We start from the raw sequence: 27302 nt of genomic DNA on the forward strand, positions 1-27302 counted from the left end.
CCCGGATGGGAATCTTGAGAAAATCCGGATGACTAAGCATATTTAGCGCGGAGTCCAAAAAAATCTTATCGATTATGGCGAGCATCGAAGCCTCGTCAACGTCCCTCCACATCACAACCCACCAACGAATTGACCGCCCATCATGCCTCAAAATGAGTACATGGACAGATGGCGCAAGCTGCATGGTCGTAGACTCGACCACGAGGAACGCACCCGGAAGAAGGCGGCGAGAGAGGGCCACAAAGCCTCTGAGGATGCCCAAAAATTGACGGGATTGAGGGCCAAGTTGTACCAGAAGAAGAGACATCATGAGAAGATCCAGATGAAGAAGCAAATCAAGGCACACGAAGAACGAAACGTCAAATCTTCCGCGCCGAACGAGCCCAGCAGCACCCCTCTTCCCCAGTACCTTCTCGACCGCTCGAACCCAACTTCTGCGAAAGCCCTGTCCTCAGCAATCAAAAATAAGCGCAGTGAAAAGGCGGCCCGCTTCAGTGTACCATTGCCAAAGGTCAAGGGTATCTCTGAAAATGAGATGTTCAAGGTGGTTAAGGTACGTTTTGGAGAGCTGCATTACACAGGCGGCTTGCCTGGGGCGAATACAAATGCTGGGTGCTCTGGTAACGTGTGGGACGCTCCAAAGCTGTGGATTTCTGGGTCGCCTTTCGGCTATCTTGAATGATTTCCTTGGGCTTGTTCCCCAGAGTACCAGAGTCCCTGCGGCTGCTCTCGAGATACACTGTATAATTCTTGAAAAATACATGGCTAATATACTTTTTAGACGGGAAAGAAGACTGCGAAGAAGGGATGGAAGAGAATGATTACAAAGCCTACATTTGTTGGTCCCGGTAGGAAAAAAAACCCCCTTGATCCATGGGCGCGGCGTTGAAACCCCTTTCCTCTGATATAAGGTCTAATTTTCCGTGCCCAGATTTCACAAGACGGCCTGTCAAGTACGAAAGATTTATTAGGCCCATGGGTCTCCGCTATAAGAAATGCAATGTCACACACCCAGAGCTTGGTGTCACAGTCCAGCTTCCAATAATCTCTGTAGGTCATCTTATGTTCTGAATTGAGCTAGAGCTAATCATCTTTTCAGGTCAAAAAGAATCCTCAAAATCCTATGTACACTCAACTTGGTGTTTTGACCAAGGGAACCATTATCGAGGTTAATGTTAGTGAGTTGGGTATGGTCACCGCAGGAGGAAAGGTCGTTTGGGTAAGTGGAATTGTCCTTACATTGTGAGATGGCAATCACTAACAATATTTCAGGGTAAATGGGCGCAGATCACGTAAGTAGACCTACCGAGATCTTAATTCTTGATTTGGATAGGGTTCTTGAGTCTTATTATCGCTAGCTGTCTCTTCAGGGAGACATCGTATTATTCACAAACAATCACTGACTAGATAATACAGAAACAATTGTGAAAATGATGGATGTGTGAATGCGTGAGTCTATCTCCAGGCCTTACAACTTCCTCAGTCTAATGTTCCCAGTGTCCTACTCGTTTGATGGCCCATATTTACTAGGTCGTTCGTTGCATGGCAAAGGAGTCAGAGGCGTCAAGGGGATACAGAAAATCGGATTCGAAAAATCGGGTATCACTAGGTAGGAGACTAGATAGTCGGCATTTCACGACCAGACTTTCTTGTAATCTGACACATTCTTTTGACGTCCCTCTTTCAGAGTGATCGGCTGGAGGCTCATTTTCTGCTTAGTAAGTCTTCTATGATTGGCTGAGACGTACCTTCTCAGGCCAGGCGGTTGCACCTAAAAAGCTGGCCTTGCCAAAGTCCTTTGACGACTTGGCCACGCAATTCAGCTTGAAATCAAGCACTACCAAGCACTACTTTACTCACGTCCTTTATACGTGACTTTCGCTCCTTCTTCAGCATCTTTCTTCACCTCTTCCAAGAGCAATTCCTAGCCCAGTGATTAATTATCTTTGCTCAGTCATTGAAACATGGATCTATCAACTGCCTCACAAGTCCCACCATCATCAACTTCTTCTGCCCCAAACATCAAAGTACAAGCGCTCGAACTTGCTCAACTCCCCAAATTCCACCGCAAGTTTACTTCTCCAGGGACTAGTACTCACGGCGAGTTGCAAGTATCGTACTCAATTGCCGGACCAGACATCGGAGACGATGCCCCAACGATTTTGTTCTGTGGTGGCATGTTTGGTATGAGGTGGATGGCTGTCACGCAGAACTGGTTTGCAGAACAGAATGGTGTCAGGATGATATTCATCGACAGGTAAGCTACAAAATCACACACAAGAACATGACTATCTACGCCCAAATGAGAAGGGGCCACAACACGTGATGCACATTTCTCCCCCCCTGGTTTGGCTACGATACAGCCGTTATGGAAAGCATTGTGTTGACGGATGAAATAGACCAGGCTTTGGAGACAGCACACCAGTCTCCATCTCTCGACGCATCTCTATCTTCCTCGAGACCGTAATCGCTCTTCTCGCCGAATTGCAGATCCCACACATCGCCATAGCAGCCCAAAGCGCCGGGACAATCTACGCACTTAACCTCATCGCCCACCATCCCGACCTCCTCTCCCCGTCGCATCCCACCCTGACGCTCTTCTCGCCTTGGGTCCACCAATCCATCTCCGGCAACCTGGGGTTCAAGGCCGCCGCCAAGCTCCCCGACATCAGTCTCGATTACTGGAACACTCTCGTCGGCGGCATCATCACGAAAGGCGGTCCGGCCTTGAACCACAGCTCGGGCATCCTGACGTCCGCGACCAAGATGTTCACGGGGGGTGGCAACGGCAGCCCAGTGTCGTCGGAGGGGCTGGTGCGAGCGGCGCAGGAGAAGAGGTGCAGAGAGAGGTATGGCATCAGCCTGGATCTTAAAGCCGAGCTGGTCTCCACTTCCAACGCATTGTGCTGGGGGGAATCCACCGTGGGCGGCAACGACGAGGCGAGGATCTGCCTCAAAAGCTGTCCCGGGACGGGCTGGGACCGCTGCGAGGTCTACCCGACCTTCGTACAAGACCTCAAGCTCGAGTGGGGGGATCGTGCCGCGAGGAGTGGGCACAAGCTCAAAATCAGGATCGCGTTCGGGGAGGGCGAGGATTCGATGGTGGGCTGGAAGGGGATGCGGTATTTCGAGGACTGTTTCGCAAAGGAGAAGTTGGGGAGGGGGATCGAGGTTGAGAAGGTGGTACAGAAGGGTGCGGATCATGATTCGATCGTGGGTCCTGGTTTTGATGAGATTCTGAGGCTGTTTGAGAGGGTTAAGGAGGGATGGAAGAAGGACAGAGACTGAGACAGGGAATGGGGAGTTGACAAGTGGGTTGTTTGCTTGGCGCTGATGGTGAGGATATTTTATCCAGCAGTCTGTGGTTATGGAAGCAGGAAAAAATAATATATAGTGGAGAAATGCCGTAGCAGCATTACTGTGAGATGAATATGTTTGAATTTCATACGCCGATAGAGAAAATTAGCCCGCCAACTCCAATAAGCGGCCAAGAAAGTAAACATCAATTCACGCCTCGTCTTCGCTCTCTCGGTCTTCTCGTGTCGATCGTTTCCAGGGTTCAGTTCAATGATCAGCGGCAGTCTTTATTCGAGACTAGAAGCATAAGAATCAGATCTTGGGAGCCGGCAACCAGTTGCTGGCAGAGTTTGGATGAAGTTGGGTAAAGGACAAACACTTGCTTCTAGACGAATCCCACCCCCAAACCAAAAAAGAGCATTTTCGGTGAGAATTCCCACTCCAAAGAGTAGGAATGACCTCGGCCGTCTTGTATGACTAGAATTTCAACGAGGTCTAACCTCCAGGCCAGAACTGACACTCGCGGGATGCTCTTCAGCTGCCGAGATCATAGGTGGTTACCACTTGGACCTGGATCTATGACATGACATATATAATGTCTCTGTAGACTAGAAGTGAAGGTTTATGTGCGGCCACACACTGTTATCAACGTCGCTTGAGGAATGGTGGCAGAGGACTCGAGAAGTTGGGGACACATGTCGACAGGCGACGGCAGTATATCAGAGTAAGCAGTCCTTCTGGGTGTAAAGTGCCATCATCTCCGGAAGTCGCATCAGACGCGGAATTGTGGTTGTTCCGGCGCTGGTGAATGTGGGATTGAAGTGGAAAGCCATATATATATCACTCACTAATGGATCATCTGTGAAAATCTGATTTCAGTTGATGCCTCAGATCCCAGGCGCCAACATACCCTCTTCAGGTGCCTCGCGATCGCATCTAGCAACGTCACTTCATAGCCAAGATGCTTTTCTTTAGGTCTGCCCACTCCAAGCTTAATCCAAATACTTCTCTGTCGCACGAATGCTAACGTCTTGCCTCTGCGGATAGCTTCTTCAAGACTCTGGTCGACCATGAGGTCACCGTCGAGCTCAAGAACGACATCCAGATCCGGGGGACTTTGAAATCGGTGGACCAATACCTGAACATCAAGCTGGACAATATCTCGGTGGTGGAGGATCTCAAGTATCCCCATCTGGTCAGTACATCCGCCTGTCGGAGCGAATTGCAAAGGAGAATCTGCGGGCTTGCCGCGTTTGTGCAAAAGCACATGCTGATATTAAAACTGGTCTAGTCTTCCGTCAAGAATGTTTTCATCAGAGGCAGCGTAGTCCGATATGTACACCTGCCAGGCTCCGCGGTAGATACGGCACTGCTGGAGGATGGTTGGTACCCCGCATCTTTTCTCTCTTGGCCAGTCGCTGATTTTCATGTACAGCAACACGTAGAGAAGCTGCAAACCAGGCTGGCAAAGTGGCTAAGTGATAGCACTCAGTAGGTTTATACCCGAGGAAGGATGGATATTGAAGGGTACGCTTTATGAGAGGAACCAACAGCGCAATGAAGCTTACCACCACGACCTTTTCCCGATCATTAAACCCTCTCTCCGTTCGGACGGAATTCGATATTTTTTGCAAGGGACGTCATTTCATGCCTGGGTGAAGTTGCCGAATCGCGGGCACGGCACGTAGAGAGGAGTTCAAGGCTGGAGGCGTTTTGCGCAGGAGTGCAAAAGGCAACTAGGTAGACAATACCCAATGGACGATGGTTTCAGCTGCAAAGGAAAATGGGACATTCTGCTCTACAATTCAGAAGAACAAGGTGCAGTAGACTACGGGCTGGCGAAGTTCTTGCGCGTTTTTGTCGCGCTATCGAAGCCAACATTAAAGCTTCAAAGCTCGATCAGGTTATGCCCAAGCTGCAACTTCATATATCACTTGTTGGGTGACGTCTTAACATGTTCCTTTTTGAGGACTGTTAGAGAGCATATCATGGCGCCGCCTCTTACGGTACAAAGAGTCACTTGCAAGTGCATAGCAGATAAGGCAAATTTGGAGATACTTAGAGTAATAGGATAATAGTGCGAACAAGCGTTGTAGCGTTGTAAAGAAAAAGGTTACGGCTTTCACACCAATCGTAAATCAGAAAGGGTACCTGGGTGGAGGTTGCCGTTATATACACATCTATCTCTTATTTGGACTCAGATATATAAACATAATGGAATGCTTAAGAACGCCTTGAACAATCGACAGAAAAAGACCGTTTTAGTTCAGTGTAGTGGATATTGAGTATTTACATCAACCGATGTTTCCGCGGCCGGCGCTAGGTCGAAAGGAAGCTTAGCTCCCATGGGCTTGCCCTGATCACGTGTAAAAACAATCCCTGCAAATATAAATTGTGCCTTCGACTTCGACTTCGACCTCCACGCTCGAAATATCATCAACACAAGACCTACCCCACCCACGATACTCCAAGACATCCTCACGCTTTCACAGCTTTCGCTCTCTAGCATACGTTCTTTACGGATGATCTTGTGAGCAATCGCGCACCCGCGAAGCCCGCGACCTGCGTCCTAGAATTTCGAAAGCGTTCCGTTGCTCCGATCTTTAGTAACCCACAATCATGCCTCCTGTACGTTCCCTCTCACCTTGAAGGCCGACAGCCAGCTGACATTATGGTGCAGATCGGTGACCTCCTGGCCCAGATCTCTGGGGAGCCGAGCCCTATCCAGGCAACATGCCCTCCTCTTCCGAAGCGCAAGGCCAGCGAGCAACTCCGGAAGCCAGTTGACAAGCTGCAGAAGACAGACGAGCCAGCAGCCGACTACTTCCAGCCCCCCTCCCCGATTAGCAGGACTTCGAAAGTCAGCAACTCGATTACTGCGATGACGCTGAGTACAAAGGACAAACCCGTGGCTAAACCCGCTGCTAAACCCGCTGCCAAACCCGCTGCCGAACCCACTTCCAAACCCGCTACCAAGCCCGCTGCCAAACCCGCCGCCGAACCCACTGCCAAACCTGCTGCCAAACCCGCTGCCAAACCTGCTGCTCGCCACTCCGCGTCGACGACGATCATCAAGAACGGACAGCCAACCCCCCCACCTGCTACCGATGCGCCCAAGCCCGCTCCTAAGAAGGGGTCCTTTGCAGAAATTATGGCGCGGGGTAAGGCGGCACAGTCAACTCTTGGACAGGTCGGAAAGATTCAGCACAAGCGTATCGAGAAGATGCCAAGTAAGCGTGAGAAGGAGGAGCTGAAGGCACAGAAGTCCTCGAATCTCCAGAAGAACTTCGACCCGGAGAGCAAGTTCAGCAAAGTGGCTCCGTCTATGGCTCGAAATGGACAGAGCGTCAAGGATAACGGAAAGGCTGGACAGAGTGGGGCGAGACAAGGTGGAAAGGGCCGTGCAGAACCCGAGCAGCCTGAGAAGAAGATCAAGAAGGCTGCGACGGCTACGACTGGATACACTGGAACTTCTCGACCAAAACCCGGTGGATCCGCCTCGAAGCCTTCTGCCTCTGCCTCGTCGTCACGTTATGATAGAGGTCCTGATAGGGACCGACATCGGACGAACGATAGATACGGTGGTGCTCGTTATGCGTACACCAGTGAGGAAGAAGACGAGGAGGAGGAGGAAGAGGAAGAAGACTACGATTCTGACCTCTCTGATATGGAAGCTGCGGCATTCGAAGTCGATGACGAAGAGGAAGAGGCTGCTCGTATTGCTCGCCGTGAGGACGCTCTGGCTCTGGCTGAGGAGAATCGACTCAAGCGAGAAAAGGAAGAGAAGCGAAGAAGATTGACTGCTATGGCCAAGGCCAAATCGAGCAAACGCTGAACCGAGGTGTGGTGGATTTTCATTTGCTTGATTAGCATGGGTTTCGTCGGACGGAATGGAAAGGAGAGGCATGGCTTTACTTTGAGTGGATAGTTGCATTGGAGACGCGATGGGGGGACTCTGTTTTAGCGGGAGGGCGTCAAAAGGTTACGAGCATTGGAGGCGTTGCACTTGGGCGCTGTGTTGACTTTGAAGTAGAGCGTCTAGCATCATGACTGCAGCGAGAATCCTTATGTATGTATCAATGTCTGGATTACTCTGAATAGAACGGAATGGGTCATGCAGTGAAATATTTGCAAGTCGATTTCTGTACGCAGTGAACCATTTGGCAAGTCAATATCATGCTATACGCACTGAACTACCTATGTAGCAAGTCAACGTCACGCACGCATACTGTATGTACGTAAATCAACCAGAACCCCCCCCCCCCCCCCCCCCCATCATCCTCCACCGCACGACTACTACCGGTACCAGGTACTAACTACCGTACTCAGCGTCCAGACCCTTTCCAACACCCTGCCTGCCTTCTGCCCACCAGAGCTCGCTCGGTTTCTCCCTCCGAGCCGCGAAGTAAGGAAGTAACTAGGCGACTTGATCCTCGTCTCAGCCTGAGAGATTGATTGGTTGATTGGTTGATTGGTTGGTTGATTGATTGATTGATCAAAAGGGCTGAGTCGATCGTCGATCGTTTTTCTTCTCTTTCCCTGTGTGTGTGCTCGGCGCAGGGCACTGAAACGGTGGAGGGGCGGAGGGGCGGAGGGGCGGAGGGGCGGAGGGGCGGAGGGCAGCGCCGATGGTGCTGGTGCTGGTGGTGCTGGTGCTGTTGGTGATGGTGATAGATAGATAGATAAGAGACGTGTTGTGTGGTTTGGTAGTGGCTTTTTCTTTCTTGGATGAGGGCGGGCTTGTTTGTTTGCTTGTTTACTTGTTTGTTTGCCGACTAGCTAGCTAGCTGGTGTAGGTAGTGTAGGTAGTGAGTGTAGCTGCTCAGTGTAGCTAGCTGCTTAGTAGGCGAGCGAGGTGGTCTCTTAACCTTTGATGGATATATTCATAAAAAATTGAATTTGTTTATGCATGATTCTGTCGATTTATTTCCCTTTTTTATGTTTTTCCTTTCTGGTATTTTTCGGGGGGGCGTTGTTTACTACTACGGATGGAAAGCAGACGGACGAGTCGCTTCGTGGTCACCGCCTGTGGTACCGGTCGGTGCTTCAGCCCCCTTCTTTTTATCTTTGGTTTTTGTTTTTGTTTTTGTTTTTGTTTTTCCTTCCGCTGGCGCGCTGTTTCGGAAGGTGATGAGCGGATGGGTGAGTGAGTGAGTAGGTGAATGGGTGAATGAGCGAACGAGCATATCCCTTTCCCGAAATGTCTCTTGTGAGGATTAGGATTAGGATTAGGATCAGCTAGCAGAGAGAGAGTGTGTGTGAGAGAGAGAGAGAGGGAGAAAGAGAGAGAGAAAGGCCAGCAGCCAGGGCGGGAGAAAAGAAAAGCCTATATTTATCTATCTATTTATCTATCTATATTTATTTATCCATAAATATATATCTTTATATCTTAATCTTAAAACGCCAACTGCTTTTCGATTTACGTGACAAGAAAAAGATATCCAGATCTAGCCTAGCCTAGCCTGCCCTGCCCTCTATCCCGTCGTAGATGCATAAAAGGGGGGGGGGGGGGGGGGGCTGGCTAGAAGTAGTAAATTCTTCTCGCGCACTCGTTAGGTGATAGGTGGATGCGTGGGTAGTGGGTAGTAAGATGGGTAGGTAGGTATAGAGACGCGCCTTCTTCCGCCGAGAGCAAGCGAGCAAGCGAGCAAGCGAACGCTGCAGTGTGTCGGGAGACAGACAGACGGGAGACTAGGAAGGAGCGGTGGATCGGATCGGACCTGGGATGGGAAGGGAACTGCGAACGCGCCCTGCTCTCAGGAGGTGACATGCATCCTTTCGGTAACAGGATCTAAGTATAGCGCGTCGTCGATGATGTTAGATGTTGGGGCGCCGATTTCTGGACTCGGCCTCGGGTTTAACGGAGGAACGCATCGTCGCCTGGCCGTCTCCGTCTCGGTATACTTCTCGTTACTCGGACTGCGGCTGGGTTGGTTGGTGCCCGTTCTCAGGCCCGGGGATCAAAGGTCCGTAAAGAGGGATCATGCGTGCGGGATCTGTGGTGGTGTCGCCTGTGCCCCATCAGGTGTGAATTGAGCAGGCTGTGGAGTGAGAAGGGAGGAGAAATCGGTGCGGATGATGTTCTGCGAGAGGCGAGAGGGCGCCTCGGTAGGGACCAAGAAGAGAAGATTGCGGCAGGGCTGTATGATTTCATTTTTTTTTTCCGGTCGTGTCGTGTCTTCGCAGCCTGGCTGACTGCCACATCTGCCGAGGACTTCTTGCTTTTCTCGGCCTCGAAGATCCGCAGCAGGGCTGGTTCCGTCCCGAGGCATTGCTGCTGGCCTCAAGAGATGCCCGAGGCTTCATGGCCGCGTGCGAATATGACCGCCAGCAAAGTCGCTGATGCGAGGAAGGTTCCGTGGAGGAAAGGCATGAATGTGGCGGGATGGTCCATTCCATGGCAAGTAAAATCGAGCTTGTCTTGGCTGGAGGAGGAGAGCTGCTTTGAATCTTTACGGAGGAAAGCATAGTAGGGTGGTAAACAGAATGCTGCCGCGAACAGTAGAGCTGTGCCAGTGACTACGCGCAGAGTTTGGTGGTTTTTGAAGAGAGAGAGAGAGAGATGCCAGTCATCCTGGGATGCACGTGCTTGCAAGGCGAGATTATTTTCATGCTGTGCCTTTTCCTGCCCTGTAACAGCTCATTCAGAGAGGCGTTCCTCTACACAAGAGCCGAGAGTGAGACGATGCACGCCGACCTTTGTTTTGGCAAGCCTCGCTCGCTTATTTGGCGTCACGGGCGACCCTCCACCACCCCCCTTCGGCTCACGCTTCAGACTCATCGTCGCTATCGTATTCCGCCGCCCCCTCGCTCTCCTCCAGATAGGCGTAAGTCCCCGTGAGGCCTACACTCACAGAAGCGAACACGACAATCACGGCATACCCGATGCCGAACCACAAGGCCACGATCGAGGTGGCTTTCCACACCCAACCTGCCCATTCCCGGGGTGTCCAGGCGTGGTACGAGTCGAGACTGCGGGCCATGAAGAAGGTGCACGCAAAGTGGAAGATGGCGATCAGGTCGAAGAAGACGAGCCGGCCGCAGGCAATTGTCCAGGTTCGCCATGAACGTGGCCCGACGCGGGCGCGATAGCCGATGAGAGCGATGAAGGTGAGAAGAAAGGCGAAGGAAGAGAAGGCGTAGATCATGTGCCGGTTGATGGCTCCCAGCAAGTCCAGAGAGGCGGATCCGGCCATGATGGTCGATGAAGACGGACGGTGGGAATGCGGTGCGAAATTGGAGATGGAGATGCCTTTATCCTGCGGTAGCTGATCCTTCAGCATTCCTCACTCAGCACTGATCAATGCCAAGGCTCCCGCGGGCATACGAACAGACATTCCAACGGCGATTTAGGTATGGACGCTCGATTTTATTCTTAGCATGAGTGCCCAGGCACACCCCGTAAAGCAGTGAGGTAAGGTACCGTATTCTCTGTCTAAAATGACCGAGGTCTGTTCCCTGGCGGCCCTCCGAACGCTCCGGGGCCAGGCCAGGGGACCTCGCTTCGTAACGGTCGCGCGTCAGGCTGCCTCTAGAGGCTTGTAACATTTACGCTACATCAATTTTCTATCAGAGATGCATTCTAAAACTTTGTTTTTGGAAAAACAAAAATTTAAAAAAAATAAACGCTCTAGCCGGCCGCAAGCCAAACTTACTGCCCTCCGCAAATCTACGAGGTAGGTCTTCCGGACTTCGCGGTCAATTGAGTACCTTCAAGGCAGTTAGTTAGGGGGTTATCTCAACGGCCAGCTGATCCTCCGATGACCACCTTTCTCTTTCAGAGACGGGTCCTCCGGTAAGAGCGTGTCGACATGGCCAGCGGATCACCGCAGGCCGATACCTACCTGAATTGGAGATCAAACCCGTAATCAAACCTGTAATCAAACCTGTAATCAAACCTATAATCAAACCATCTATCCCCCAAAACTATCATTTTTTTCCTTTTTCAAACCGTAGCAGAAATGGAACCGGCTAAAACGAATCAAATCTAATCAAACCAAATCCTCTTGTGTGTGTGTGTGTGTGAGTGTGTAAGAGCCCGCCTCTCCATCCGAAAGATCACGCCCAGCAAGTACCGGTACCCAAACCGTCTCGAACCGACCCGACCACTGACTCGTCGCGCACGTCGTACAAAAAAAAAAACAAGCGTCTCGGAGCGTTGCGTTTACGGGACCGTTTTACCGCCGTCCCAGGGCCCCCGTTCGCGACCTGGAAAACGAAATCAAAACTCACACCAACACCGTCCCTGAAGACCGACTGTACTACCTACCGTGAAGGCAGGTGAGGGTTTTTTTTTTTGTTTTTAAACCTTCAGCTGACAATCCGGTGACGGTCTCTTGAAAAAGAAGATTCTAAGAGGTTGGCATGGCATGGCTGGTGGATCGATCACCTTGGGCCGATACCTACTTGAGATTAAATAGAATCTGATAAACAAACGATTTGGTTTATTTAAATCGTATCCTAAATAATACTATATCAATCGATTAAATCGTTTTTTCTAAGAGCTCGTCTTTTCGTGGAAAGATTATTATGTAAATAAGCTCGTGTTGATCGATCAAATCGTCGTTTACCGGTATAAAAGTCGATCTTTTTTACGAAAAGACCGTTTTAAGACCGTTCTAAGGCCGTCCCCGAACTTAAAACCGTTTCGGAGAACGTGAATTAGTAAGCAAATAATGTCTTTTTCCTTTCCATTACTTGCTAGTCTGCCTTCTACTATGCTACACCTGTACCACACCCCCTTTCTCTCTAGAATCGAAGGAGGTGCATCGACGCGGCTGAACTTTTGCTGAATCGACCGATTCCGATTATAAAAAATTTAAAGCGTTGATATACAAGCCGTAGCAGCGATACCGAGAGATATTCCTAGCATCGAATCTATCAGGTTATTATTCAAACGATTCCATCTGAGAAATGATTTTTATCTACAACTCTAATATCTATCTTTTTTTGAAACAGTCATCGAGCCACTATACTTTTTTAAAATGAGCTTATTAGTAAGCCTGTTCTAAAAATATAGACGGGGCCGGGCTATAAGACGATCGAAAAGGTAAATCATTTTTCATTTGTAACTAGTGCTGATTTCAAGCGGTCTAATACCTTAAAGGGGAATGCAGGGAGCATCTAGACGGTCAGCTGATCGTCCGATAACCATCTCTTTTAAGGACGATTTGAATAAGTTAGCATGGCTGGTAGATCACCCAAGGCCTATACTTAAGATCGAATAGAATTTGAAAACAAACGATTTAAATGATTTACATCGTAGCTAAAAAAAAAACAACTATTTTATTCGATTAAATCGTTTTTTTTTTAAAAAAAAATACTCGTCTTTTCGTATAAAAACCGTCTGAGGACCGTCTTCGAGCGTTGTAAGACCGTCCTATGGCCGTCCCCATGGCCGTCCTTGAGCTTAAAACCGTCCTGGAGAACGTGGATTAGTAAGCAAATACTCTTTTTATTGCTTGCTGGTCTACCCTGTACTACCTTAACCGCTTACTACACTCCCCCCTCATACTGCTACCCCCTCGAGGACTGCAAGGGCGGCCATCGTGCGCGGGTAGACTTTTGCTGAATCGATCGATTTCGATTACAAAAAATTTAAAGCATTGATATATAAGCCGTAGCAGCGATACCGAGAGATATCTTGGCATCGAATCTATCAGATTATTATTCAAACGATCCCATTCGAGAAATGATTCTTATCTACAACTCTATCTTTTTTTTGAAACAGTCATCGAACCATTATACTTTTTTAAAATGAGCTTATTAGTAAGCCTGTTCTAAAAATACAGACGGGGACGGCTATAGGACGATCGAAAAGGTAAATCATTTTTCATTTGTAGCTAGTGCTGATTTTAAACGGTCTAATACGGTAGGTAGGTAACCGTCTCTTCTAAAAGAGGGTCAGAGGACCGCTCAAATGACCCCCTACCTGCCTTTAAGGTAGGTAGTACTTAGGATGACGGTCCCTGAATTCAAATTTCGCATCGACTCTACCTATAGTAGACGGGTTAATGTCCGTCCTTCCCTTACTGTATAGCAGGGAGTCAGAAGACCCGCTGAAATGCCCTCCTACGGTACCTACCTACCTTACCTACTCGCTTCCAAGTAAAGCAAGTATAAAATCCCTCTTTCTTTTCATAAATACTAGTCTCCTTCCTCATCTGTCTATCTCCATCTCCATCTATCTCTATCTCTATCTCTACCGTATATCACAACACCAAGCTCTCTCCAAGACAGGTCAGAGCGGGAAAGGAAAACCCGATACCTACCGATACCTACACGAGAGAGGGGTGATAAAGCAGGCAGGCCGGCCTTGCGAAGACGGGAATCAGATTAGAGGTCACGGGGGAAGGTGCGTAGCCTGCACGCGTGGGTGGGCAAGGGCACTTCTACGTCCCGGCCGGTACTGTAGAGTTGTGGCCACCGAAAGAATCCTCACTCCGTAAGTAGCTTCCCGGGTGGGATAGGTAAGGTAAGTGGCGTGTCTATCCCCGTGGACCGGAACAGCCTGCTCTCTTTGGGAAGGAGGGGGAAGGGGGTTAAAAAGATAGGCCGTACCTGCCCTTACTACTGTACTGTATAAGTACCTACTATAGGTAGTGGTCGTGCCCCCTCCCTGCCCTGCCGTAACAGGCAGCCTTCCTCCGCACACGGTGCCCGTACCGGTACCTACCACGACCATTGCCAAGCGCGCTCCCCTGACCTGGCCCCGGAGCGTTCGGAGGGCCGCCAGGGAAGGAATAGGTACCTACTTAGAGAGGTAGGTAAGTAGGTAGGCCTCGTACAGTAAGTAAGTAAGTAAGCAAGTAAGTAAGTAAGTAAGTAGCCCAAGGTCCGCCCGCCGCCATCGAGCTGCTTTCACGGATCAATCGACCTTTGCGAAACGACGTGGTATCAACGCTTCTCCGCGGGCTCTTTTTTGCTCGCCTGCACTTCCATTCCATCCCGATTGCGCAGTGGCTTGCGTAGGTCGGGCGGTCGGTCGGTATTGCTTTGCTCTACTTTGCTTTGCTCGGTCGTGGTCGTGGTCGCGAAGCGCTTGTTGGGAAGGAGAGAGAGACCCTATCTACGACGGCTAGCGGTACTGGTACCTACACAGCCTTGGATGGAAGCTTGCACGTACGAACCGAGACTCGCATAGCGGAGATGAGGATGATACCTATACCTAGGAGCATGCCGACGACCGTGGAACACACACACATACACACACGCATACACAAAACAAATAGAAAAAAAAGGGGGGGCTTTCTCAAACGCACTCACTACCGCTATCGCGCCCCTAGAGAATCCGCCGCGGGCTGGCCCAGCCTAGCTACATAGCCTAGCTTAACTTAACTAAACTAAACTACCTAGCAGAAGGACCTCCAGGTAGATACCTAGATGGGTTCCGCCGTCGAGGCATCCATCCATCCATCCATCCATCTATTCATCAGGAAGGGAAATGCTGCGGGGCTAGCCATCCATCCAGCCAGCCAACCAGCTATTTACACCGGTATATGTTGTGCAAAAGGGCCGAGATCATGAAAAGAAAAAGAAAGAGAGAAAAAGGAAAGAAGAAGAAAAAAGAAAAAAGAAAGAAAGGGAAAAAAGTATTAGTTTATTTAGTTAGATCTTTGCTGTTCGATTTGGTTTTTTTTTATATATATATATATATACACACACATCCCCAAAACGCGCCCTGACAGAAACGGAATTTCCATTCCCCAAGACACGTACGCCTTCTAATTCTTACCTGCTTGCCTGCTGCGTACTTACTTAATAACCTCGACCAAACACACCGCGATACCAGCATCGCATCGCATCGCATCGCATCGCATCGACCACCAAGCTCAATAAGAACAACAACGAAACCACCAAACATCCAGCCTGACCTCAACCGCGCCAGCGAATCCGCTCATGATAACCACTTTTTAAACAAGATAGAGATAATATAACCAACATGACAAATCGCCGCTATATAGCTTGGTGTGGCAGGATAAAGACCAGGCGTCTAGACGTGAGTGAGCTTGAGCTTGAATCGCGAGGGAGCAAGCAGTTCGAAAAGTTCTTGAGAAAAAGCCACAAAAAAATATATATGAAAAAAAAAAAAAAAAAAAAAAAAAACCACCCCGTCCCACTCCCTCCTTCCCTCGACTTGCTGCTTTTCTAGCCAGCCAGCCCAGCCCAGCCCAGCCCAGCCCAGCCCTCTTGCACCGAACCTCCACACACAAGCGCAAGGGCTCTCTCTCTCTCTCTCTCTCTCTCTCTCTCTGCCAAAAGGGGGTTTTTTTTTTCGCTTCTGACCTCTGACCTCTGACCTCTGATCCCTTTCAGCCCTTTCAGGGGGCCGACGCCCGGCGGAGGGTAGGTTGGTTTTGCTGTCCCGGTCTGTCGCGTAGGAGAGAAGACGAGACGAGCAAGCAACGCGGAACAAACAAACAAACAAACAAACAAACAAACAAACAAACAAAGAAGGAAGGATCTCTCCAGGTTCTGCTGCCTATCCCGTGAAAGAGAGACTCAAGAACAGAGGAACACAAAGAAAAAAAATGCCAGACAGTGAGGTCTCCCCATTGTGCTGTTGTGCAGTGTCGTCAACGCCAAAGAAAGAACATCCCGTCACGGGCCTGGCCAGTACAAAGACCCGCGACAAAGCAGCAGGGGAACAAGGCCAGCCAGGTCAGTATATAGGACCGGCGACAATGTCTATTGTTTCCGTCCGCCAGAGACGAAGCTTGCCGGATCATTCTAGAACGACTTACATACAACGTTGCGATTCGACCGACGTACCCAGACGATACCATCACTTACTATACAGCATATCACGTCACAACATATCGAGAGAGAAGAAAAACAAAACCCTATACAAAGATTGGAGAAAAACAAAACCCACACGGCAGAGGCGACGACGAACAGCTATGTGCGTCACCATCACAGAGTACAGCTGCTCCCACAGAGTCCCCTCGACGAAGCCCTGCTTTGAGTACCGAAAGCAGCACGAGCAGTACCAGAAAGCAAAGAGGAGCCAGGGCCTCTTCCGCTGCTTTCTGAGCACCTCCCTCAAGGAACCGCGCTGTCGCGCGCCCCCGGGCCGGGAAGCCGTCTACGGTCGCGTTTGCGAGGCCTGCGCGCGATCCATCTTGCAAGGAGAGAGGGAGAAGCAGAGGAGGGAGGAGAGGGCGCGGAAGGAGTCGAATCTGAATACCAAGCAGCAGCAGAACCAGATAGCTCAAGATTCTAGGCGCCTTGAGATGACCGTCAAGGAGACGTGGAGGTGTGAGCAGTGCGTGCAGGAGAGACGGACGCCGAGTCGCAGGATAAGGGCGGCGAACGGGGGGTGCTGTTGCGCGAGGGGCTTGGAGGAACTCACTAACATGAGACAGGAGCGCGAAAATCGGAAGAGGAATGCGAAGGGGAAAGGGAAGGGGAACAGATATCCCCAACGACCTGCTGAGCCGCAAAGCTATACGCATTATCAGCGTCCTGGAGCTCCTCGACCAGCTCACATCCCGAGAAAGAAGGAGCGCACGGCGGAGCTGCAGTACGTGACGAGTACTGAATTTATCCGGGGGGCGGCCACCCGAGCGGCAGATCAATACGGCTGGAGCCGCTTGCAGAAGAGAGACTCGGAGTTCCTCGAGCCGGAGCTCGTCGAGGCCTACGTCAACATGCCGGGCGTGGACCCGCGGGTCATCGGTCAGGGCCCTCGTGTTCCCGTGGGCCACCTCGTCCAGCCATCCATTGACTGGGAACGGTGGAACCGCATGCATCAGGGCAACCATGGCAGGTTTCCGTCGGATATGCCGCAGGGAGCGACGCCCATCACCCCGTTGAACATCCGGAAAGCTAGAAATGCAAGGCCGAGCCAGATCTCGAGGAAGCCGGTGCCGTGTCGGAAGTGGAGCAGTTCTGAGGAGTTGCTCGTCTCTTCACATGAGTCGCCCAGCAGACCGTTGTCGCCTTGCTCGCCGCTTAGCCCGGCGAGTAGGAGCAAGCACCCGGGACGAGAGGTGAGGAAGGAAATGGAGAATTTGAACCACCAGATCGGTGATTTGATGAATAGTTGGAACGCTGACGCACCACCCTCTCCGCAGTCGTGGCACCAACACCAGGACTGGTATGAGATCAGGTACTGATCAAGCTCCGACTAAAGGTGCTGTGAAAGCTGTGAGTATAAATTGAGTATTTTCCTTAAACCCAAGTATATCAATTTCCCTTGAGTACCCTTCCTGGCGCAGACTTATCTTATCCTTTGTACCCAATAGTAATGATAAATACGACGTGAAAAGAAGAAACATTTGTTCCCCATATTTGCATTGTGACTTGCTGATCGAATCGACTGACCAACGCCTAGCTCCAGAATGCCGTTCTAATCGCAGAAACTAAGCGCACCCGCAGAGCAGGAACCTACGCCGGGTGTGGGAGAAAACAGAAAGATTCTCGCAGTGCCTTCCCTTCCTCACAGCCGTACCGTACCCCGCAATCGTGTGATGCTTCGTCCCAGATTACTGCGCGGTTCGTTTCAGGTGCTTCCTGAAGTAAAAATTATTACAAAGTCCGAGTGTCGTTCATGGCCTTGACAGCCGTCGTGATGCTATGGTCGGGCAACACGATCCATTGGAACCCGTAATGATAGTCCTGGGATTCGATCCTAGTTTGCCTTACCGTTCTTGGCGGCTCCGTTCCCATTCTGCGCTTTCTCTGCCCTGAACCTCTTGATCTCCTTGTCCACACCAGCGGCAACTCTCTTCTGCAACTCCGGTCTGTAGCCGAAGGTGAAGAGGGCCTCCATGAAAACAAAGAATGGGGCCAGGACCAAGGCCTGAACCAAATTGTCTAGCAGCGCGGGTGCCCGGCCCTCGTATACACCGTGACCGACAAACTGGGCGATCCAAGACACGACGAAGACTGCGATGCTAGCTAGATTGGCGAAAGTGCTGGTCGACGCCGAGGTAAGGTGGTTTGCGAAAGCAGTCCATCCGATAATGACTGGCAGGAGGATGCTGCCTGCAACAGGCTCTAGGAGGATATAGAAGCCACTGTATAAGATTGCCCCGATGGTGCCAAAGTTCAGAGGGAGATTAGGAATCGTGAGCCAGTGAGGCAGAGGGATCACGGTCGGAGTGTTGGTGGCCTGCAGAGATTCTCAGCATCCGGTAGTCGGATAAGAGGTAGCAACTAGTAGAGCCTACAAGCAGTATAGAACTGGCGAGGATTAGTGGCACACATAGCATGTGGATGCCGATGTTGACGCTATTGTGGTGGTAGGCTCCGTACTGGATAGGTAGTGTTAGCATAGCACGTCCATGGAGAAATCAGGGCATAGGGGGTATCAGCTTACGAAGCACAATTGCTTTTCGAGGTTGAGAGACATTTTGGAGAGAGATGGTTGGGGGGGAGGGGGGAGAGTTGCGGAGGGTAGAAGAGAGATGGACGAGGTCGAGGTCGAGGCCGAGAGAAGAATTGTGGTGTTGATGGTTGTGTCAATAGATTCTGGAGGGGAGCCGAGGGCCGTTGGGGTTGCCCGTTCTTCAATATACGCGCTCACGGTACACTTCTGGTCACTCCCACGCACAGATGCTTGAATTCACATAGAAAATACTCTCCCAACCCGACCAAGATCCTCCCTTTCCACAGCCAGACTTCTCACGCATCGATTACGGAGGTACGGAGTACGACTGCCTTTGTGCACCCTCTGCGAAAGCCTCCAGAGCAGTGCCCGGAGCGTCTGGTTCAGTCCAGTCCAGTCCGATCCAGTCCAGTCCGATCCAGTCCAGTCCAGTCCAGTCCAGTCCAGTCCAGTCCAGTTTCATTCTTGCATTCTTTGGAGCAGTGTATGTCCTGAGACTCACCCAGCGCTTGACTGCGCTTTGGATTGATGACTCTAGATTCTTTAAGCAGGGGCTCGAGAGCGCATTCTATAGAGTATTTACAGGTTTGGAGCAGTTGACGCGACGACGGAGATATCATTGATGCGTGAAGAGGAGCGCGTTCGAGATTCGGTTCGGGCTTAATTTGAGCACGTCCGACAGACACGAATTCACCTTTGCCTCTGCCTCCTCGATTCATCTACATCTCTATACCGGACATTCTCTCCATTCTCTCTTTCGAGATCGGGCACCTGGATAAAAAATACTGCGCACAACCTCATTTCCGAGCGATCACTTCTTCGAGCAAACACGCTTTCTTCGTTATTGCCCAATATGTTCTTCCTCTACAACCTCGAGCGCCAGGTCACCCTGCACCCCTCTTACTTCGGCCGGAACATGCACGAGTTGGTCACGGGGAAGCTGTTGAAGGACGTTGAGGGTACATGTACTGGTCGATACTTCATCATCACCATCATGGATACCTTTAATATCTCTGAAGGCCGTATCCTCCCTGGTAGCGGTTTGGCTGAGTTCACGGTTGGATATCGCGCCGTCGTTTGGAGACCTTTCAAGGGCGAGACCGTAAGGACATAGCTATGACGGTTGTCTCTACACTAGTCTCATATCTCAACAGGTCGATGCTATCGTCACCTCCGTTAACCAGGTCGGCTTCTTTGCTGATGCTGGTCCTCTCCCCATCTTTGTTTCCGCACATGTAAGAGCGTGATTTCTATGACAAGGCACATTGCTAAACTTCTCTCCAGCTCATCCCTCCTGACATCAAGTTCGATCCGAATGCCACTCCGCCCCAATTCACTAATAACGAGGACTCGGTCATTGAAGTCGGAACGCACGTTCGAGTGAAACTGATTGGTACGAGAGCAGAGGTCGGAGAGATGTACGCGATCGCCAGTATCAAGGAGGACTATCTTGGGTAAGCTATTCCACTCGGTGGCTCTGGGTCTACGATTCCATCAGTTTTCTATTATTTCTGTGAATTGAATTTCAGCTAATAGAACCAATCAGATGCTTGGCTGGTGCTTAATCTACAACCTCCCTGAACTGAATTTCGGAATCAATTAAATTTGATATTCGAAATGTTCAACGGAGGTGAGCTATGCCGGTCGGTAGTGGTAGTGGAAGTTTGGAGCGGATCCGGACCTAGTTAATGCGTCATTATCGATTCTACCCGGTGTCCGACTGGGAGATGCTTCAATCTCGAGATAATGCTCCTCAACACAGAAGGGCTAATATCAGTGCGAATCTGCTAGAAGCATCGATGCTTTGCAAGATAATAAAGCACTGTCTTCTACCAAGTTTGATATTTTTTGTGTGTGAATTTGAGGTTACCTTAGTGTGAATGCTCCCGCTTGCCGTCATGGTCAGCTAAAAAATAAGTCTAGACATTGCTAAATAAGTCTAGATGGTCCTACTATCCCGTTTTCCTATAAATAATTCATCATCCGCACTTCAAATTTCTCATATGACGAGCTGCACCTTTCTTCCTTAAGTCCCTCGCTCAACAACTCCGAACCTATTATTTGAGAACTTTCATAGCTGCGATCACAACAACGCCTTCACTTCGCTGGACGCTGCCTTATATATCTCCAAAGATTACTTAAAGTTCTAATAATCATACCTTCACAGCTTAAATTACAATATCGCCGCAACTTTGCTGGACGAGGCACTACATATCTCAAAAGACCAACTAAAGTCCCAACAGTCAGATCTCCAGCGAGCTAATCTGGAAAAAAAATTCCTGGATCTTCGACCCAGGACGCTCATCGCAACAGTTATACCGACTATTCAGCCTCCTTCAAAATGGCTACGACACTGATAGAGGCTATTTCTCCACAGCCTCAAGGGCCTATTTCAGCAGGCTCAAGTCACTTAATGCACAATGCCGAAGATATCGTCACAGCATCAGCGAGCGGCATCACTGCACCAGTCAGTGTCTTCACACCCAAGAAACAGAACCCTACGGCACATCTCGTTATTCTCCGGAACCCCAAAGAGTGCTATAGACGATACACTCCAGCTTTCTCCCCAGCACTCGGTAACGGATCAGACACCTATACTCGGCACATCGCAAAAAATTTGTGGTCACTCCACGAGGCGGCATGCATTCAGGATCTTATCCCTTTGATCTCCGATAAGATGGAACAGGAGGAAGAGCTACAGCAGCATAGAAAAGCCAGGAAGCAGTTCTCGAAATTTGATGACAAGTTTGCCAAATGGGTCTTCTACTTACCAGCCTTAGAACGCCACTTGATAAAGCAAGTCCACGAGCAACAATTCTGGAGATCCTGGGGAGAGACCAAGGTCATCCTCACTGGTGAAGATGGAAACAAGAAAGCGCATTGGATGGTCAACGACAATGCGGACCAGCTTGGGCAAATGCTGGATAGGCGCATGAAAAAGGATGGCTACAATCTCTGCGACAAGCAGACTCTGGTGAAGAATCTTGAGGATTTGGAGACTGCTGAAAGAAACAAGAGGATGATTCTCCACAGAGAATGGTGGTCCAAATCTCAGGGGGCGACGCGGAGGGATAATTTGGCTACCGAAAACGCCAAATCGCTTACGGCTAACACGATCGCCCACATGGATCTCTCTAGTTCAACCGGGCTTGCCGCGACAACACAAACTTCTCCAACAACATCGGAATCCACTGCGAGTCTTCAAAAAAACGACATGGAGGAGCTACCGAAACAAATCTTACGGAACATCACCCAAGACGAGGCAATCCTCGAGCTATCGCAAGCCCTCACCGAGGACTTAACCGAGCGTCAAAATGCTTACACTCATGCCGCCAACGCCAACATGAACAAAGCATTCTATGCCCTCGAGCCGCAGCGACTGCATAGCCGCTGCAGTTGGCTCGTCCGTCCCATGGCGATGACTACCAAGAACCTGCAACCACCACCAGCAGGCGAAATCCCAGCAATCCGTCTTACTCTCGACAACAGTGTGACTTGCGAGCTATTCGAGCGCTTCCAAGACTTCAGTCACCCGGACTGGGAGGAGGTATGGCAGGTGCGTGCTGATGCTCAGGCGGGCATGGAGCATAAGCTCAAACTACGGAAACAAGTGGAGGAGATGAAGATGCGGAAGTTGGCGTTCTATCAAGAAGGAGACTACGAGACGGACAGTGATAGCGATGAAGACGACGATGAGGGGTATTGGTACTCGGACATAGGTTCTCCATTCGACAAAACCCAACCATCAACCAGCTCGGGCTCCAACGACACGGGATGTTCCACAATCATCCCGCACAACGATACTCCCACCAAGCTTGACATCGCCAAAGCCAAGCTCGCCACATTCAACACAGTCCTGGCCAATAACCTCGCCATCGTCAAAGCCGAATGCCTCCTGAAGATGAAGCGCTTCAGCGGCATCCTTCCCACCCCCAAGACAGAGGACGAAATCAAGCGAGAGAAGGCCTGGGCTCAAGCACTGTACATCCGGAAACTAGAAATAAACCTCGTCAAACTGCAGCTCCGTATCTTCGACGAAGGCATGACTGCAACCGACAATCGCAGAGTCCGCTTCACATCCTCTGCCCCCACCGGAGCCGGCGAGGTCCATTTCGTCGGACCTTTGGTCAGACTCAATGACGCATCCGAGTCCGGAAGCCTGAAAGTCCGCGCCGCCTTCAAGATTCTCAAGAGGCACAGGCTATTCAACGCCTTCAGAACGAAGGATCACTTCCATTTCGTGAAACGGCTATTGGCGCGCGTCACGAACCTGGAGGACACCGAGCACGCAATCTTCAAGGAGGAGATCAAAGAAGCTTTCCAAATGGCCCATAAAACGGATGAAGAGGTTTTAGGGTACATTCAGAAGGCGGTTGAGGCTGCAGAGAACTCTGTGTTTACTAAGAGGTGTAAACACGTTGGCGGGAGTGAGATTGCGAGTTGGTATGTGAGGCTGGGCAGACGGGCGAGGGCCGACTGGAACATTGAAAGAAGATGGTATAGGATATGAATGGTTGGCATGGAGTTGACTATGCTTTGTTATGATGGATGACATATCCGGTGGAGGAGTTACATATACCCAGAACGACTGATTGGATTGGATTGGATTGGATTGGAATGGAATGGAATCGAATGAGAAGGAAAATGGGATTCGCGCATGTCACGTTGCTGGATCATGGGTTACGATATATTTTTCTTTTGAGAATTCCGCGAACGATGTCTCCGAGGTCCGTCAAGGGCCTAGGATGTTAAAGTCATGTACCAGCTTTCATTATTTGGATGCCAGGGGATGAAAAATCGATATCCTCTTAGACACTGCGCGCTTTCTCTACTTTAAAGATTTGCGTTTTCTTTCTTTTTATTTGAAAATGCTTCTCCACCTACAATTGGCAAAGCGTGTCTTGCCCAGGTCTCTCATATGCCAGAGCAACGCAACACTATTGAACAGTAATCTATCTAATCACTCTTCAATTCATCTTCATAATATCCATCTAACTACAAGCGATCCACAGACAACAGCTTCGAAACAAACAGTATATAATTACATCAAAAAGACGAAATACGCACAACACCATGTTATGGCTGGGCTATACTTACGACACCTTATATGTATTCAACCTCAATTCCACACCATCCTCTGCTTATCCCTCCCTCCCCATTCCCACTCTGAAGGCAAGCACCCAGCAACTCGTCAACAAACCCATGCCTCACATACCAGATATTTCTCCCAAGCAACTACCTACATAACTGCTGCATGCATCTCTAAGCTTCTTCCCCTAATCAGCCCTCGCCGCCCGATCTGATCTGATCTGATCAGATCGAATCGGGGAACATCAGCCTCCTGCGCACGCGCGGGCTACAAGCGAGAGGACTCCCCACTCGTCTACAAATTCGCCGCCCATCCGCTGACTTTACACGCGGAGATGTCGTTCTTGGCGTTCTTGGACTTCTCTGACGAGCTCCATGTTTGCGGCTTAGGTGGCAGCTTCTTCGCCGATTTGAATTTGGACCATGGAGGCTCCCGATGCGGCATTATCCAGCTCGGCCTGTATTGGTGCTACGCTCGGAGACTTGACATCGTCAACTTCTTTATCTCGCAAGAAGACTGGATGGGAGGGCCCCGGCCACAACTTCAAGTCTTGGTCTTCTTAGACCCTGATACTTCTTGATCATCGCCCTCCCTCTTTCTAGAGAGACCTGCATCTCCTCGCATCGACGGAGCAATTGTATTCGGATCCAGCCTTCCTCCTCTTCCTCTCAGCGAAGGCGTATATCCCAATGGATTAGTCCCACCCCGGGTAGACATGAATCCCGCTGGTGGCTCCTCGTCATCTAAACGATCGGTCTCGTCGCCGTCCTCATAAAGGGCAAACTTCGCGATCCGGCTCTCCCAGTACTCATAAGCACCATATCCCAGATCCATATCTCGAATGAGATCAAAGACAGAGATGCGGCTGAAACGACGCGTGCCATCTGCAAGCCAGGTAACACCCCAGTCATCGACTCTGAAACGCGACGGATCCTCAACATACAGACGCGCGAGACGTACGAGGCCGATGCAGAAGTCCACCCACCGGCTGACGTCCTCAGCGTCAAGACTGCCTCTCGCTTGTCGAAACTCGATGGTCCTCGGCAGCGAACTGTCGCGCAGGAGATACGTCAAGTTGACCTGACGGTCCTTATCTCCGTTCTGCCGGTTCGGCTTCTCCTGGAACTTGTCGTAGACCGCCGGCCAGTGCATCAGGTGCACCATGTTCTCAACCGTCGCCCTTTCCATGGCGCTTCGTATAGCAGGGATTGAAGCTACCTCACTTGCAGCTCGCGTCGAGCAGTCGACGTTTATAAAGCTTTTCAGAGACGTGTCTACCGAATCATTGATCAGCTCGCCCGGGAACTTCACAAGGCGGTCCTTGATCAGACCGAGGCGATTGCTTGAGAATTGATACGCGGCATTTGCATGGCCGGGATGGCGACACGGGGGATGCAAGCGAGCGATCTCGTACTCGTAGACGAGGAGAATGATTGCAAGCTCTTTCTTGATATCAGAGGCGTGCTTTTCTGCCGCGGCTCTTTCGAGATGGCCGAAGTCATCGGCGGTAGGACCTCCGACGTTGACGTGTAGGCCACACTGGTTTGTGACGAAGGCTCCAGCTGTTGTGTCACCTTTCATGGCCTCGATTATATCGCGGATCCTGTCCTTGTCGGCTGGCTGTCCTGAGTCCAGCACAGGAGATATGATCTCGACACCGATGGAGTCCCAGCTGTCACTACCACCTGCTGCTTTACCAGGAAGCCACTTGTCTGAGGTCAGTAGGACTCAGTACTCATGTTGACGAGCAAGAAAAAGAAGAAGAAAATGGTAAGCGGGAGAGTCCTGCTTTTGAAGCGACGTCTCCACTCCATGACCCATCTACAAATCGAGCAATTACAACAACGCAAGGTACAAAAGAACATACACTAGAGATGTTCCCCGATCCAACCCCACAAACCGAATGATCCTTCGTAACCTTCCACTGCATCTTATTCTCCCAATTCAGCTGCTGCTTCTCCCCAGGCAGCAACGTATTCATAACCCTTACAGTCCGACCTGCCATGCCCCGAGCCGCACCCCGCTCCTCCTGCAGCGCCGGCACCCCCTTCCTTAGGATCGCTTCCACGATCCGCAGCGGCTCCACCGCGTACGGGTTCAGCGCGTGGCCATCTCGAGGAGGCTCCTCCGTTTGCACGCCCCAGCTGTTGTAGATCCTGTTCGGGACAAAGCGGGGGCTGCATCTGCTGAAGCGCTCTTCGGCGCGGGTGGCGTAGGGGAGGTCCTTGACGAGGGTGCGGCCGTGAGGGTTGCCGCGGAAGGGAGTGAGCTGGATCAGGCCCTCCTTAAACGCAAATACGTACTCGAGTTCGACGCCGTAGGTCATGGAGTCGTGAGATATTCGGATGGGGTTTGGGGAGCTATTGCTGCTAGGTCGGGCCGCCATGCTGGCTGCTGCAAATTATATATATTATATATATTATATATATTATATATATTATACGTATGAGACTCTATAGACTAGCTGATCGTTATTATATGGTTAGAGATGATAGCAGTATGTGTATATACGAAAGTTTGAGATGGGTTTACAGCCCAGAGGATTAATCCTCAGCAAGTCAAAGAAAGCCCTAAAGTCCCTTGTTGACATTTTTATCACCGAACTTCAATCAACTTCCAGGCCCTAAGACAAAGAGCACCTCGAACTAGGTTTTGATATGTACCAGATGCGTCAATATCAATGTCTACTAACGAAGATGACGAAAACGGTAGCCGACAAAGCTATTCTTTGACAGTGCTGTCAGTAAGCGAGTCGTAAGCGAACGAAGGAAAGAGGTGTGACACGTGACCAATACGCCAATGCTATTCCAACCTCATACACCTCAACTGTCGACGTCTTGTATACCTAACCTCTGGAAGCAGCCGCAATCATACCCGGGTTCCTTGATAAGAAGTATGGGAAAGTGCAGCCTACCCAAAGGCCAGTCACGAACGCGATAGACCTATTCCATAAACCAGCATCCTCCGTTCTCAAAACTACCCATGGATCACTGCGGGTAGCTATCTATCTCTTTCATCTTCTCAGCCCATCCATCCCTATTCATCGAAGCGTATGTTAGTTATCCTAGAAGGTCATCCCGGGCCCAATACATGTCTTTGCGTGGCTGTCTGGGGCTTGCGCGGCCGCGAGTAGAGGATTCGGAATCGAGAGATGTGAGAAGGATTCCCGGACTCGGACATCGAATCAGAGGAAGGGTTTCCATCGTGCTCCTGGGTGGAAGATTGAGGCTGATGTTTCGAAAATGCGAGACCCGCCCTGTCGAGTATGAGAAGTTACGAGACGCGGGAATGGGGAGACGGTTTCATCGTGAGCGAATCTGTTTGGGGACGCCTGGATGTCTGACATAGATGGCTGGATGGCGAAACGGCGTGCGGTATGCCGAGTAAACACTCATCTGGTGGAAATGGTTGGGGTCTCAAAGAGGAGGGGCGTAGGGGCGATCATGAACGAGTTGTCCTCCACTCGCGGCTCGACTCTCTCGCATTCTGGAGTACAGCAGACCCAGATGTTGTGAAATATCAAAGACTTCGTTGAGAATAATGGTCGTGATGATAGATTAACAGGGTGCTGCGCTAGCTTATTAT

At 50.4% G+C, this 27302-nt stretch overlaps 11 protein-coding genes across 12 annotated transcripts; 8 read left to right on the top strand and 3 right to left on the bottom strand.

Annotated features, from left to right (window-relative positions):
- Positions 1 to 142: 142 nt before the first annotated feature.
- L3040_006576 (uncharacterized protein) lies at positions 143 to 1513 on the top strand (the record flags this gene model as incomplete). The annotated part of the gene is made up of 7 exons (XM_007290151.1): positions 143 to 553; positions 782 to 848; positions 932 to 1050; positions 1100 to 1219; positions 1273 to 1292; positions 1417 to 1449; positions 1498 to 1513. 7 exons carry the CDS (start codon positions 143 to 145, stop codon positions 1511 to 1513), a joined length of 786 nt encoding a protein of 261 aa, XP_007290213.1.
- A 451-nt stretch (positions 1514 to 1964) lies between these two features.
- Positions 1965 to 3288, top strand: L3040_006577 (uncharacterized protein; the record flags this gene model as incomplete). Its single annotated transcript, XM_007290152.1, has 2 exons — positions 1965 to 2257; positions 2400 to 3288. The coding sequence occupies 2 exons, from the start codon at positions 1965 to 1967 to the stop codon at positions 3286 to 3288; spliced, it is 1182 nt and encodes a 393-aa protein (XP_007290214.1).
- A 970-nt stretch (positions 3289 to 4258) lies between these two features.
- L3040_006578 (uncharacterized protein) lies at positions 4259 to 4779 on the top strand (the record flags this gene model as incomplete). The annotated part of the gene is made up of 4 exons (XM_066154163.1): positions 4259 to 4272; positions 4345 to 4492; positions 4589 to 4679; positions 4733 to 4779. The coding sequence occupies 4 exons, from the start codon at positions 4259 to 4261 to the stop codon at positions 4777 to 4779; spliced, it is 300 nt and encodes a 99-aa protein (XP_066011144.1).
- A 1137-nt stretch (positions 4780 to 5916) lies between these two features.
- On the top strand, positions 5917 to 7132 carry L3040_006579 (uncharacterized protein; the record flags this gene model as incomplete). Its single annotated transcript, XM_007290154.1, has 2 exons — positions 5917 to 5925; positions 5978 to 7132. 2 exons carry the CDS (start codon positions 5917 to 5919, stop codon positions 7130 to 7132), a joined length of 1164 nt encoding a protein of 387 aa, XP_007290216.1.
- Positions 7133 to 10061: 2929 nt separating this feature from the next.
- L3040_006580 (uncharacterized protein) lies at positions 10062 to 10493 on the bottom strand (the record flags this gene model as incomplete). The annotated part of the gene is made up of 1 exon (XM_007290155.2): positions 10062 to 10493. One exon carries the CDS (start codon positions 10491 to 10493, stop codon positions 10062 to 10064), a length of 432 nt encoding a protein of 143 aa, XP_007290217.2.
- A 5703-nt stretch (positions 10494 to 16196) lies between these two features.
- Positions 16197 to 17414, top strand: L3040_006581 (uncharacterized protein; the record flags this gene model as incomplete). Its single annotated transcript, XM_007290156.2, has 1 exon — positions 16197 to 17414. One exon carries the CDS (start codon positions 16197 to 16199, stop codon positions 17412 to 17414), a length of 1218 nt encoding a protein of 405 aa, XP_007290218.2.
- Positions 17415 to 17929: 515 nt separating this feature from the next.
- L3040_006582 (uncharacterized protein) lies at positions 17930 to 18652 on the bottom strand (the record flags this gene model as incomplete). The annotated part of the gene is made up of 3 exons (XM_007290157.2): positions 17930 to 18412; positions 18471 to 18554; positions 18620 to 18652. The coding sequence occupies 3 exons, from the start codon at positions 18650 to 18652 to the stop codon at positions 17930 to 17932; spliced, it is 600 nt and encodes a 199-aa protein (XP_007290219.2).
- Positions 18653 to 18707: 55 nt separating this feature from the next.
- L3040_006583 (uncharacterized protein) lies at positions 18708 to 19292 on the top strand (the record flags this gene model as incomplete). The annotated part of the gene is made up of 4 exons (XM_066154164.1): positions 18708 to 18827; positions 18916 to 19112; positions 19167 to 19213; positions 19261 to 19292. 4 exons carry the CDS (start codon positions 18708 to 18710, stop codon positions 19290 to 19292), a joined length of 396 nt encoding a protein of 131 aa, XP_066011145.1.
- A 189-nt stretch (positions 19293 to 19481) lies between these two features.
- L3040_006584 (uncharacterized protein) lies at positions 19482 to 20193 on the top strand (the record flags this gene model as incomplete). Its single annotated transcript, XM_007290158.1, has 4 exons — positions 19482 to 19730; positions 19783 to 19863; positions 19913 to 20082; positions 20175 to 20193. The coding sequence occupies 4 exons, from the start codon at positions 19482 to 19484 to the stop codon at positions 20191 to 20193; spliced, it is 519 nt and encodes a 172-aa protein (XP_007290220.1).
- A 776-nt stretch (positions 20194 to 20969) lies between these two features.
- L3040_006585 (uncharacterized protein) lies at positions 20970 to 23138 on the top strand (the record flags this gene model as incomplete). Of its 2 annotated transcripts, XM_066154166.1 has the most annotated exons (2): positions 20970 to 22031; positions 22081 to 22122. In XM_066154166.1, 2 exons carry the CDS (start codon positions 20970 to 20972, stop codon positions 22120 to 22122), a joined length of 1104 nt encoding a protein of 367 aa, XP_066011146.1. The 2 variants fall into 2 exon arrangements, with proteins under 2 accessions (XP_066011146.1, XP_007290221.1); XM_007290159.1 differs by having other exon boundaries at positions 20970 to 23138.
- A 1122-nt stretch (positions 23139 to 24260) lies between these two features.
- L3040_006586 (uncharacterized protein) lies at positions 24261 to 26103 on the bottom strand (the record flags this gene model as incomplete). Its single annotated transcript, XM_007290160.2, has 2 exons — positions 24261 to 25424; positions 25585 to 26103. 2 exons carry the CDS (start codon positions 26101 to 26103, stop codon positions 24261 to 24263), a joined length of 1683 nt encoding a protein of 560 aa, XP_007290222.2.
- Between the last annotated feature and the right edge of the window lie 1199 nt (positions 26104 to 27302).

Source organism: Drepanopeziza brunnea (genome assembly GCF_022702325.1).
Source record: "Drepanopeziza brunnea f. sp. 'multigermtubi' strain 214-2 chromosome Unknown ctg11, whole genome shotgun sequence".
Classification (NCBI taxonomy): Eukaryota; Fungi; Ascomycota; class Leotiomycetes; order Helotiales; family Drepanopezizaceae; genus Drepanopeziza; species Drepanopeziza brunnea.